The following is a 14,512-nucleotide window of genomic DNA, read 5'->3' on the forward strand; positions in this document are numbered from 1 at the left end:
AACATACAATGAGTTTTTATAAATAAGAAAAATGCTGCCACTTTGAATTAAAAGTGAGTAAAAGACACAATTCAGAGAACTACAAAGGAAAAAAGTGGTTAGCTTTACTAAATGTTTAGATTTACTAGGAGTCAGAGCTATAAAAATTTAAATCTGTTCTTTTGCTTTTCTCTTTCCGCTCGAGGCTGGCAGGAATGAGGGCAGTAACCATGCACTGGTCGTGGTGTAGACTGGTACATGTTGTCTGGAAAGCAACATAGCCAGGCCCTAAAACTGACGGTTCCCTTTGATGCGGTAATTCTTAGAACTCTAAAGAAATAGTCAAAGATGATATAGTCAAAAACTGATAATGATATTCATTGAGCTCTTATTTAAAATAGTGTAGAATATAATGTAAAGCAAACTACATATCTCAGATTATGGGTTAAATATAATACAATCACGGGATGGACGATTATGCTGTCTTTTAAATATGTGTTCTAAGGATATTTGACAACAGGGAAATATGCTCTTAATAATACCTTTAATGGGAAAAAAAGGATATGAATGTTCTATATACAGTGTGATTTTCGTTTTGAAGAAAAAAACATGGATATTTGAATATATGAATGTACACATACAAATATGTTTAAGGGATAGAAAGGAAGATGGATTAAAATAGATCACAATGAGTAGAAGTGTGTCTCCTTGGGGGAATGATGCATGAGTTTTTTTCCTTAGCCTGCCTTCTCACTGGAAGCCAGCTTACCTGCATAATCCTCTGTCCCATAGTCGTCGGTGGGGTCTTCGACTCGGCTATACCGGACACGTTCCACTTTAGGAAATTCATTGGTGGGTGAGTATGGCTGCACAGACGTGCCATAGAGGACCAGAGACCATTCTTTCAATTTACCTTGGGAAACAATAATAAAAGCAGATCATGAGCAAACACTCTCTCTAGAGCTTTACAATTTCTTTCATTCCTTCTAACTGAAGAAAAAGCAGTAGAAGAATAGAACTGTGGGAAACAGATTCATATGAATCATTGCATCACAGACAGGGCTAGAAATGCATTTTCCATTGCTTGCAGAATTAACTATTTAATAATTCACATACCATGTATTTCCTGAGAAACAATTGCAGGATACATCCTAATCATCTTTTTTTTTTTTGGTGAGATACAACCATCTCAGATTGCTGGATCAAGGGCTGAATTTGAAATTATGAGTATTTAAGAGAATCCTAGAATCTTACAGAAGGCTTTCTTTTTCTAGGTATAAAGGTCTTATTTACATTTAAAAGCAGGATCGACATTCTCTGACTTGTTTATCAAAAATAAAAAGATTATAACAACTACTTTGTTTCACCCAATTCAAATGATCAGTCAGTCTTAAGAATACATCACTATATTAACTGATAGACCTGTGCTGTCCAATGACAGCCACTTGACCCATTTGGCTGTTTCTGTGTAACTAAAATTTAAAACCTCAGTTCTTCAGTCAGACCACATTTCAAGTGCTCAGTAAGCATATATGACTAGTGGCACCACGGGAGACAGCACAGCTATAGGAAACATTTCCACTACTGGCAGCATATTCTACTGGGTGGCACTGTCAGAGCGTTTCCCGGCCAAGGGCGCCTCGGGGCACGAGGGAAGTGCTTTACCTTCTCTGGATGGCAGGCTCTCAAGGAACATTTGCCTAATCCTTATTTAGTCATTTATTTCTCAGCTTTATCTTTAATGCAAAAAGTAAACAGAAAACATGTTTCCCTGACTTAATATAGTTCTTTTTAATATGAATCTTAAGTAAAAGTGATCAAGACAGAATCATCAAAAACATGGAAATATGCTGGCAGGAAGGCAGGATACTTCCCCCCTTACCTCCACACACCTTAGATCTCCTCCATACCTTGGCATAATACAGAGAATCTAGGTAAGGTTGGGGTTGGGCTCTGTCACAGTCCAGAGAGTGATGAACTTCAGATGTCTCATAATTTATCTGTTAGCATCTATTATCCCCATCAAATTGATGCTTATTTTTTATAAGTGCTGACTATATGCTAAGTACATTTTATTCTATTCAGTGGTCACAAGTGGGAAATAGATATTTTCACTATATAGATGAGAAGACGGAGGCACAGAGGCTGATAAAGTTCCCCAAAGCAGTAAGAGGACGGACTGATATTAAGACTCATTTGGGGGTTCTGATGTAAGAGTAATATAGGAAGGTCCTGAACTCACTGCTTCTCATACACTCAGTGAATCTACAGCCACACGTGGAACAGTTTCCTCCAGAAAAAAAAAAAAGGAAAAGCAGCTGAGTGGCTCCTGTGTGTGTGTGCTCAGTTGTGTCTGACTCTGCAACACCATGGACTATAGCCCGCCAGGCTCCTCTGTCCATGGGATCCTCCAGGCCAGAATACTGGAGTGGGTTGCCATTGCCTCCTCCAGGGGATCTTCCTGACCCAGGGATTGAACCCAGGTCTCCTGCATTGCAGGCAGATTCTTTACCACTGCACCGCCTGGGAGTGGCTCCTCCTACTCATCAGGAAAATGAGGAAACCACATGTCAAGATGGGTAAGAGAGGCTTAGACACTTCTCACCATAAACTCCACCTTCTGTGCCGCAACCAACCAGGAGGGGACGCAGTACCCCCAGCTTCTCCCCCAAGGAGTGAAAAGTTTGACCCCCACATTGGGTATCACAACTTTTAAGACCTGCACTCGAGCCCCCAGACCATGTATCTCTGAAAGCCAGTGGGGCTTGGGTCCACTAAAGAGTTCATCAGCGTGGGCTCTCACCCTTGGGTATTATACAGAGGTGGTTGACTGCAAAGCACCCAGACATTCTGTGAAACAGGCTTATTTGCTTATCTTAAAGCACTGGCTGAGGGGCAGACATGTAATTTAATATACAGATAAGGACCCACTGAATACTCTCCAAAGATGGAGGCTCATGGGAGCCATCTGTGTGTTCTCCCTTGGCCTCTCCATCTTGTTGGTACCAAAAAGAAAGGGGCTTGTACCTTCAGCTGGCACCCAGGGGACACCTCTAGCTTGCTGGCTCTGCTGGTTAGTGGGGCTTAGGTTCACACATCCCCTAAGACTATGAATAAAATTGATAAACCTTTAAGCAGATTCACCAAGAAGAGAGAAAAGCCTCAAACCAGAAATTAAAAAGGAGACATTTTAATTAATACAAAATCTAAAAGGCTCATAAGACTACTATCAGCAATTATATACTAACAAACTGGAAGACCTACAGGAAATGAATGAATTCCTAGAAATATATATTCTACTAAGACTGAATCATGAAGAAATTGAAATCTGAATAGACCAATTGTTGTAAAGAGATTGACTCAGTAATCAAGAACTTCCTAACAAAGGCATGTCCAGGATTAGACACCTTCACTTGTGGATTCTACCAAACAGTTAAATAAAAATTAATACCAATCCTTGTGCATGCATGCAAAGTTGCTTTAATCATGTCTAACTCTGTGTGACCCTATGGACTGTAGCCTGCCGATCTCCTCTATCCATGGGATTTACCAGGCAAGAATACTGGAACAGGTTGCCATGCTCTCCTCCCATGGATCTTCCCAACTCAGGGATCGAACCTGTGTCTCTTAGGTCTCCTGCATTGGCAGGCAAGTTCTTACTACTAGCACCACCTGGGGAGCCCGATCCTTCTCAAATTATTCCAAAAAATAGAAGAGGAAGAAATACTTCAAAACTCATTTTATGAAGTCAGTATTATTACTCCGATGGGTTCCCAGGGGGCACAGTGGTAAAGAATCTGCCTGCCAAGGGTTTGATCATTGGGTTGGGAAGATTCCCTTGAGTAAAAAATGGCAATCCACTCAGTATTCTTGCCTGAAAAATTCTATGGCCATAGGAGCTTGAAGGGCTATAGTCCATGTGGTCGCAAAGAATAGGATGTGACTGAGTTGAGCATACATGTTACTCTGATATCAAAACTAGATGTAAATATAGATGCAAAAATCCTTAACAAAATATTAGCAAACTGAATACATCAATACATTAGAAGGATAATAAATACATCATAATCAAATGGGATTTCAGGGATGAAAGCTTGTTTCAACATCTGAGAATCAATCACTCTCATTTTCCACAGTAACAAAATGAAGGCTTAAAACTCATAATTATCTCAATAGATGCAAAAAAGCATTGACAGAATTCAACATCCATTTATGAAAAAGACTTTCAACAAAGTGGTTCTAGAGGGAACGTTTGTCAACATAGTAAAGATCAGGAACAAGGATGTAGGCAAGAAAAAGAAAGAAAAAGCATATAAGTTATAAAGGAAGAAGTGAAACATTTGTAGATGACATATTAGATACAGAAACCCCTAAAGACTCTACCAAAAAACTTAGAACTAAGCAACAAAGTCAAAGACGTTTCAAGATACAAAATTGATGTACAAAAATCTGTTGCATTTCTTTACACAAATGAGACTATCAGAGAAAGCAATCCTATTTACAATTGCATCAGAAGAACAAAATACCTAGGAATAGATATAACCAAGAAGGCGAGATATCTGTACATTGGAAACTGTAAGAAATTGATAAATTGACATGAAAGATATTCCATATTCATGAATTATAGAAATTATAGAAATATTATAGAAATATTATAAAAATGTCCCTACTACCTAAAACAATCTACAGATTCAATGTAATCCTTAGGAAAATTCAAAAGGCATTTTTCACAGAAATAGAACAAAGAATCCTAAAATTTTTATGGAACCCAAAGACCCAAAATAGCCAAAGCAATCTTGAGAAAGAACAAAGCTGGAGTTATCATGCTCCCTGATTTCAAACTATATTACAAAGGCATAACAATCAAATTGTATTGGTATTGACATAAAAACAGATAAATGAATGAAACAGAGACACACATGTATATAGTCAATTTATGACAAAGGAGAAAGGAATACATTGATGCAATAGAGAAAAGGTAGTCTTCAACAAACGGTTAGAAAAACTGGACTGCTATCTAACACCATGCACAAAAACTAACTTGTAATGGCTTAAAGATCTGAATGTGAGACCTTCTAGAAGAAAACCAGTGGCACACTCCTTGACACTGATCTTGGGAATTATTTTTTGTATTTGACAACAAAAGCAAAGGGAACAAATGCAAAAATAAACACATGGGACGATATCAATCTATAGAGCTTCTGCACAGCAAAGGAAATCATTAATTAAATGAAAATGTAACTTGTGGAAAATATTTGCAAATCATATATCGGATAAAGAGCAAATATCTAAAACATAGAAAAATCTCATACAACTCAACAGCAGAAAAGCAATCTGATTAAAACATGGGAAGAGGATCTAAATAAACATTTTTCAAAAGAGTACATACAGATGGCCAGCATGAAGAGGTGCTCATCACTAATCATCCAAGAAATGCAAATTAAAACCACAATGAGCTATTATTTTACACCTGTTAGAATGGCTATTATCAAAAAGACAAGAAATAGCAAATATTGGTGAGAAAGTGGAGAAAAGGGAATCCTTATGCACTCTTGGTGGGAATGTAAATTTTCAGCCACTCTGGAAAAATTATGGGATTTCCTCAAAAAATTAAAAAATAGAACTACCATGTGGTCCAGAAATTCCACTTCTGGGGGAAAAAAAAACTCAAAAGTTATATGTACCCACATGTTCACTGCAGTATTATTTAGATAGCCTAAAAAAGAAGGCAGCCCACATGTCCAGTGATGGATGAATGGATAAACACACACACAAATATAGACACATATACATATAAATGTATATAGATAATACTTGGCCATAAAAGGGAATCTTTCCACTTGGGGAAACATGGGTGGACCTTGTTAAGTGAAGTCAGATAGAAAATGACAGATACTATATGATCTCATATATGGAGTCTTAAAAAAATTTTAAAAATTGAAGATTGAACACATAGATACACGGAACAGACTGGTGGTTGCCAGAGGCAGGAGGTGTATAGGAGTAGATGAAGTAGATGAAGGGGATCAAATGGTACAAACTTCCAGTTAAAAATTATTAAGTCCTGGGGATATAAGGTACAGATTGGTTGAGTACATTTAATAATAATGTATTGTATACAACAAAGTCATTAAAACAGTGTATCTGAAAAGGTCTCATCACAGGAAAGAAATTATGTGAGGTGATGGGTGTTCACTAGACTTATTGTGGTTATTGTTTTGCTATATATACAAATATAAAATTGTACAATTGTACAACTAAAACTAATATGTTAATTACCCCTCAATTTAAAAAAAATTCTGTATCCAAATCTTACATTCTTAAACTGTTATATAATTCTGTCTTCCTGGTCATTTCTAAGAGTATAAGAATATGAAGTTTAAAAATAAATGTATTCTGGGCCACATTCATTGTTTTCTGACATTTGCACTGGGCCAGCAGGCTGGTTTATATTTGGTTTGCCCTCTGACAGCTTTTCTTTGGACTCACTTGTTAATGACTATGCTAATCTTAATTAGGGTGTTATTCAGTCTCAGGATTTCAAGTCGTAGACATTAAGTGCTGTCAAGAAATGAATGACTGCCTGAAATTAATGACCTATCTGACTGCCTTTAGGTGGCAATGCAAAAAGAGAACCTCTTTTCCTTATAGCGTCTCTCAAGTGCATAATTGGAGCACATGATACAAAGACAGTATGGGAAACCCAATCCATCAGTCACTCTAAAACCTGGTCCATTTAACTTAAGATCATCTTGGATCTAAAAATTTACCCTTGTAAGTGTTTAGAGAGTGCTGACTCATAACTGATTATTTCCCTTGGTCCCATTTCTGAAGTACATCATAAGCCCTCTGGAGACACCCTTGCTGGGCAATTTATCTTTTTATTTTTCACTTATTATGTAATTTTATTTCCTTAGGATCTCTGCCGCAATTCACATCAAATGCTGCCATATTTGGGCTGTCATCTTTTTCCTCCCCTACTACTTTTTCCATTTGCTAAATTCTGTAGGAGATTTTGCAGTGGAAATGGCAATATCTTGTGAAGAAATAGCAATATAAATGCAGAATAAGAGAAAATCCATTCTGTTTGCTAACACTCAAATGCAATCTGCCAAAGGTAAAAATCAAAGATAGATTTAATATGCAATGGAACAAGAATAAGAAAAAAAATCCTCCAAAAACCTTACTAATAATATGTATGTTTTAATAATAAGTGGGAAGAAATAATAAATAAATATAAACTCAGTTTGGAGCCATATACATATATTTGGGAATGATTCTACTATTTAATTGGGCTAGAAGTGTCTACATCTGCAACTGAATTACTAAAGAAATCCCACATTAATTGGAGGACTGTATGCCATAGTAACAATGACAGAAACAGAAAAAAGTGAAAGTCCCTTTTCAAAATTGCATCTAATCCTGACCCGAAAGTTTAGTTAAAGAAAGGATACCTGAAGACCATGTGTTTCTATTAAAGCCTTCTGACCCCAGGTTATATAGCATTAGGGTATCTCTTCTGGCACAAAGGAACATCTCTTAAGATGACTGGAGGTGACTGGGGTTAAACATTTAAATAGTATAAGGAGAAGTCAATGATACGAAATAGACAGCTCTAGATGATCAGAGCTACTGCAGAGACCTTTTAACACAGGTAATCACAATAAACTCTGGACAGACTCTGAACTCCTTGAGGGCAGAGAGAGAGTGAGATAGCCTCACACCTGTGCATGCAAACCCCAGGTCTGTCATCAGTGTGCCCCCAGGGGCAGTCTGCTTGTGGGGAGGAGCATTTTATCACTGAGATGCATTAGAATGGTGATATTAAAGAGTTATATAACTGCCTCAAATTCTCAATAGATAATGCACCCCTCATGTCTGTAGGCTGCACCTTTCTTGGCACACAGCTGCCACATCCAGACAGTGTTTATTTCGCTTAGATCTCTTGAGACGTAAGAGTGACACATGCTGATGGATCCAGTGGGAGCTGCCCTTTGGTCAGGGCAGCCCAGTCCAGCTACCATGCCTGCTATTGCCCCTGAGTGCCTTGACACAGTGCATCTCCACAGCATGAGCAAGAAGCATGGTTTGAAGAGAAGAGGGAAGGAGAGGGGAAGGTCCTGGGAACTGAGATTAGGAACAAGTGAAAGCTTTCCAGTAACTAGGATCTAGTTTATTCAGATGTTTTCTACCAACCCTGTCTTATTGACAAACATCTGATTTCTGAGTAAGACCTTGGCAATTATTACATATATGGTGGCTGCTGGAGGTGTGCTGGGCTCAGATATGCTTTCACGAAACTTTTATCCTGATTCATTGTGACCTTGCTACCATGATGGTTTTGAATCCCCTGAGTGTGGGACGACTGTGGCAACACAGATAAACCACATCATGGAATAAAGGAAAAGAGATGGCTACACTGTGTGCCCTAAAAATGGATCTCTCAGAATGAACAACTTCCCCCGAGTGGTGGGCAAAAGTGTGGCAAATGTATGCATCAGGGGGACTGCCTTGGTGGTCCAGTGGCTAAGACTCTGTGCTCTCAATGCAGGGGGCCTGGATTTGATTCCACATGCTGCAGCTAAAGATCCTGCATACTCCACTAAGATCCAACACAGTAAAATAAATAATAAAAACAAATTTTTAAAAAAATGTACACTTCACTCTTCACTTTACTGATTGCTTCTTTTGTCCTATACAACCCACAGTACCCAAATGATATATACCATTACAGTTAACTACAGAATGCTTGGGTTAATCTGTTCCGATCAAAAGAAGACTTAGAATTGTACACCAGTCCTATAATGGCTCTCAAGCCTCGTTCTTCTGCAGATGGACTAGACAAAGGATTTAGAAGCAACAACTTATTAGATGATGGAAGATGTGGCCACAGCTGGGCGGGAACTTGGGTAGTTATCAAACAGAGAGAGCATCTGTTACTAGGCAAGTACTACTCAGGGCTCCACCACAGGCAACAAAGTTCAGTCATTCAGTCATGTCTGACTCTGCGATCCCATGGACTGCACACACCAGGCTTCCCTGTCTATCACCAATTCCCAGAGGTTACTCAAACTCACGTCCATTGAGTTGGTGATGCCATCCAACCATCTCATCCTTTGTCGTCCCCTTCTCCCGCCTTCAATCTTTCCCAGCATCAGGGTCTTTTCAAATGAGTCAGTTCTTCGTATCAGGTGGCCAAAGTATTAGAGTTTCAGCTTCAGCATCAGTCCTTCCAATGAATATTCAGGACTGATTTCTTTTAGGATGGACTGGTTGTATCTCTTTGCAGTCCAGGGGACTCTCTAGAGTCTTCTCCACTACCACAGTTCAAAAACATCAATTCTTTGGTGTTCAGCTTTCTTTATAGTCCAACTCTCATATTCATACATGACTACTAGAAAAACCATAGCTTTGACTACACAGACCTTTGTTGGCAAAGTAATGTCTCTGCTTTTTAGTATATTGTGTAGGTTGGTCATAGCTTTTCTTCCAAGGAGCAGGAAGCGTCTTTTAATTTCATGGCTGCAGTCACCATGTGCAGTGATTCTGCAGCTCCAGAAAATAGTCTCTCACTGTTTCCATTGTTTCCCATATATTTGCCATGAAGTGATGGGACCAGATGTCATGATCTTAGCTTTCTGAATGTTGAGTTTTAAGTCAGCTTTTTCACTCTCTTCTTCCACTTTCATCAAGCTCTTTAGTTCTTTGCTTTCTGCCATAAGGGTGGTGTTATCTGCATATCTGAGGTTATTGATATTTCTCCCAGCAATCTTGATTCCAGTTTGTGCTTCATCCGGCCTGGCATTCCTCATGATGTACTCTGCATATAAATTAAATAAGCAGGGTGACAATATACAGCCTTGACGTACTCCTTTCCTGGTTTGGGACCAGTGTGTTGTTCCATGTCCAGTTCTAACTTTTGCCTCTTGACCTGCTTACAGGTTTTGTAGGAGGCAGGTCAGGTGATCTGGTATTCCCATCTCTTTAAGAATTTTCCACAGTTTGTCGTGATCCACACAGTCAAAGGCTTTGGCATAGTCAATAAAACAGAATTTGATGTTTTTCTGGAACTCTCTTGCTTTTTCGATGATCCAGCAGATGTTGGCAATTTGAGCTCTGGTTCCTCTGCCTTTTTTAAAACCAGCTTGAGCATCTGGAAGTTCACACACTGTTGAAGCCTGACTTGGAGAATTACTTTGCTAGTGTGGGAGATGAGTGCAATTGTGTGGTAGTTTGAGCATTCTTTGGCTTTGCCTTTCTTTGGGACTGGAATGAAAACTGGCCTTTTCCAGTCCTGTGGCCACTGCTGAGTTTTCCAAATTTGCTGGCATATGGAGTGCAGCACTTTCACAGCATCATCTTTTAGGGTTTGAAATAGCTCAACTGGGATTCCATCACCTCCACTAGCTTTGTTTGCAGTGATGCTTCCTAAGGCCCATTTGACTTCTCATTCCAGGATGTCTGGCTCAAGGTGAGTGATCACACTATTGTGATTATCTGGGTTGTGAAGATCTTTTTTGTATAGTTCTTCTGTGGATTCTTACCACCTCTTAATATCTTCTGCTTCTGTTAGGTTCATACCATTTCTATCCTTTACTGTGCCCATCTCTGCATGAAATGTTCCCTTGGTATCTCCAATTTTCTTGAAGAGATCTCAAGTCTTTTCCAGTCTATTGTTTTCCTCTCTTTCTTTGCTTTGATCACTGAGGAAGGCTTTCTTATCTCTACTTGCTATTCTTTGGAACTCTGCATTCAAATGGGTGTATCGTTCCTTTTCTTCTTTGCCTTTTGTTTCTTTTCTTTTCTCAGCTATTTGTAAGGCCTCTTCAGACAATCATTTTGCCTTTTTGCATTTCTTTTTCTTGGGGATGGTCTTGAACACTGCCTCCTGTACAATGTCACGAACCTCAATCCATAGTTCTTCAGGCACTCTATCAGATCTAATCCCTTGAATCTATTTGTCACTTCCACCGATAATCATAAGGGATTTGATTTAGGTCATATCTGAATGGCCTAGTGGTTTTCCCTACTTTCTTCAATTTAAGTCTGAATTTGGCAATAAGGAGTTTATGGTCTGAGCCACAGTCAGCTCCTGGTGGTGTTTTTGCTGACTGTATAGAGCTTCTCCATCTCTGACTGCAAAGAATATAATCAATCTGATTTGGTATTGACCATCTGGTGAGGCCCATGTGTAGAGTCATCTCTTGTGTTGTTGGAAGAGGGTGTTTGCTATGACCAGTGTGTTCTCTTAGCACAACTCTGTTAGCCTTTGCCTTGCTTCATTTTGTACTGCAAGGCCAAATTTGCCTGTTACTCTAGGTATCTCTTCACTCCCTACTTTTGCATTCCAGTCCCTGTAATGAAAAGAACATCTTTTTTGGGTGTTAGTTCTAGAAGGTCTTGTAGGTCTTCAAAGAAATATTCAACTTCCGCTTCTTCAGCATTACTGGTTGGGGCATAGCCTTGGATTACTGGTATTGAACACAGGGTGCTGCGAAAAACTGTTCAGTCTCCCATCTCATGCTGCATTTGTACTTTTCCTTATTTTATGTTACAAATAAGGTTCATACATCAGCAGGAAGAGGGAAACAGGCCATGTGTGGCAACACAGCCTGAGATGACCTGAAAAGAATTCTGTTGGCATCATTCATTACCATGTTTCACAAATCAGGAAAGTTTGCTCTTTACTTAGCTCTTGGTCTCATGCAGGGCAGAATGCTATCACTCATTTTCTTTAGTGGCAACCAGTTTAGCTGGCATAGGCCAAGCTCAAGGTCTTGTCTGCACTGAAAATTAAATTTAAAGCAAACTCAGAAAAAAGATATTGAAGGAAACCTGTCTGATCTTACAACTATGCAATTTAACCCACTGCACGTGGACAAGGCTGGCTTGTTTTTTGATAAAGTAATGGAAGGTGGTTAGAGACATGGATCATAATTCTGAAATATCAATCAATAGCTGTCATGTTTTATCTTGTCTTTATATTTAAAGGTCTTCTCTTGAATTCTTTTCCTAAATTATTACTTTTCTAGTGGTAATCTCAAGAACTGGAGTACAGGAGGACAACTCGAGGCATAGAATCACATGATAAACGATTCACATTGATATATGAATGTGAAACACATTTATTGGCCAGAATATACACCGTTTTTATGTACAGTAAATCAAATTATATTAAGAGAGTTCTTACCTGGAGTCTTGAAGTTCCTCAGCTGAGAGGGAGTGTCATAAACTTCCAGGATCCAGTCACCAGCAGCTCGTTCTCCCCAGCAATGAATGGTCATGAATTCCCAATTTTTAAATCCTTCCATGGAATGGTCAAAAAGCCTGAGAGAGAGCCATAAAACATTGTTTTGTGTGTTGTTTAAAATCTAGTGAGGGTCCAGTCAAGACCATGATCAATGACCTCCCTGTATCCATCACATGTTCAGTTCAGCACTGGAGACTGTCTTCATCCTAGGCATCACCGATTAGTAGACCCAAATACACACACACACAAAATTATTGGGAAACAGGCATGGGACTTGCATGCAGTAACAAATCTGGGAGAGATAATGACGTGGGTATCAGGGAACCAAGGCTAAAACTCTACCCACAGGCCTGGTAGTACCAAGAGCTGCAGATGTGGAGCAACTGAAGCTTGCTTCCACGGCAGATAGATAGGTAAAATGGTGCAGCTGCTCTGAACAACAGTTAGGCAGCTCTTACCATATGACTAAGCTATCCTCCCACCACCAGATATTTATTTACCCAAGAGGAGTAAAGACATGTGTCCACACAAAGAACTCCACATGAATGTTCACAGCAGCATTATTCATAATTGTCAAAAACTATCAGCAACTCAGATGTCCATCATCTGGGGAATGCATAAATAAATTATGCTATATTCATACAAGGAAACACTACCTCGTAATACAAATTTGAACGATTAATAACTGCAACAACATGAGTGAATTTCAAAGGCAATAAGCTAAGTGGAAAAAGTCAGACACAAAAGATTATGTACTCTCTGATTCAATTGCACATGACATTATAGAAAACACTACTTAAACAGAAACAGATCAGTGGTTGCCACAGGCCAGGAGGGAGGAGGCAGGGGCATGATGGAAGTTTTGGGAGTGGAGGAACAGTTTTATATCTTGAAACTAATGTATAGTTATGCAAGTATATATTTATCAAAACTTATGCAATTATTTACATTGAAAGTGGATTATATGGAAATTACCCCTAAATGAAAAGACCATGCCCATTAATATTATCCAGTTCAGGAAGTCATGCCTGGAACTGCAGCCTAGATTCTGTCCTTCCAATCTGTCCAATAATTTTCTAAGTTCCTAATTCCCTGTATGAAATCTTTTTCTGCTTGAACCATATCCAGTTACTAGGATATTATCTATCCTTCAGAGCAGATAAATACAAAAGTCATGACAACTGGATCCTGATAGCTATTTATGACATACAGTCAACTCTCCTTGTTTTAATTTCATGTTCACCAAGGAAACTGGTGGCTCTAATTTGAACTTGTGGTTCTTCCCATTGGGAGAAAAATATGCCGTTCTAAAAACCAGTTTAATCTCATTGTAACTAATACATAACAACTCTGATTTTGTGTGTGTGTGTGTGTGTGTGTTATATAAATGTGTTTGAGGCTCCCTCTAAAATATCAGCTGGCTTCTCAAACAGAAGGGTTGGATTGTGTAAATAGGGACTGTGTAAGGTAAGTGGCTGACACTTGGAGAAGAACAACAAACAGGAAAATCACCTGTTACATGTTCCTGAGCTCTTGAAAGAAGAAAAAAATATTTTAGCAGCATTCTCAGTGTCCCATGTCCAGAAAATTGAGAAGGCTGAGTTAAAGTTGAACAGATCTCTTTACTAGAGAACATTACAGGTCTTTCAAATATTCATATGTGTTTTGTGACTTCATATAAGTTTTGAAAATCACTGCCTCCATTCATAACGAAGGAGGCCTTTTTCTTTTTTTAGAATATCTGTACACTATCTGTAAAAGGTTACTTCTGAACAGAGGGGTGTGGCATTTCAACGAGGACCTTGTTGGAGCAGGCAGCTTTCCCTCATGCTAACAGAGATGGAAATGGTGGTTCCTTACATGAGTGTCTTTCCATTGTAAATGATCTTCAACAGATCGTGGGTGGTACATACATCCAGGAGATCCTACAATGCATGCCCTATCACTGTAGGGCTTGTTTTACAAGTTAATGCTTGAAACTGGACTTGGCCAGGAAGAAATTGCTGGGCCTTTAAACAACTGACTTACATATTGAGTCCTTCATGCAAAACCCAGAAAGTGTGTGTTGGCTGCAATGGAGACACAGAGGTAGAGAAGAAGGAATGTTTTCAAATAACCCTTCCTGCCTGAGAGACGTTACTGAAGCGAACATGTTGACACAGAAATGGATGGAGGCAGAAAATTGGTCTAGAACCACTTCTCAGCCCTTCTCAGTTCCAATTTAGGTTCCAGTTCATTGAGGCTGTTGTGCCATTTGAGGGCACTGAAACAACAACTTGTCAC

General features: G+C 39.1%; 1 protein-coding gene across 3 annotated transcripts in view; it reads right to left on the bottom strand.

Moving 5' to 3' along the window:
- PCSK5 (proprotein convertase subtilisin/kexin type 5) overlaps nt 1-14,512 on the bottom strand; it is a 503,732-nt gene that overhangs the window by 177,170 nt on the left and 312,050 nt on the right. For all 3 annotated transcript variants that reach the window (XM_069576329.1, XM_069576328.1, XM_069576330.1), the window contains exons 13-14: nt 12,170-12,306; nt 749-892 (exon numbers count right to left, since the gene is read on the bottom strand). In XM_069576329.1, the coding sequence (XP_069432430.1) occupies nt 749-892; nt 12,170-12,306 (281 nt within the window). The remainder of the gene's footprint in view (nt 1-748; nt 893-12,169; nt 12,307-14,512) is intronic.

This window comes from Ovis canadensis, chromosome 2, assembly GCF_042477335.2.
Source record: "Ovis canadensis isolate MfBH-ARS-UI-01 breed Bighorn chromosome 2, ARS-UI_OviCan_v2, whole genome shotgun sequence".
NCBI classification, from domain to species: Eukaryota; Metazoa; Chordata; class Mammalia; order Artiodactyla; family Bovidae; genus Ovis; species Ovis canadensis.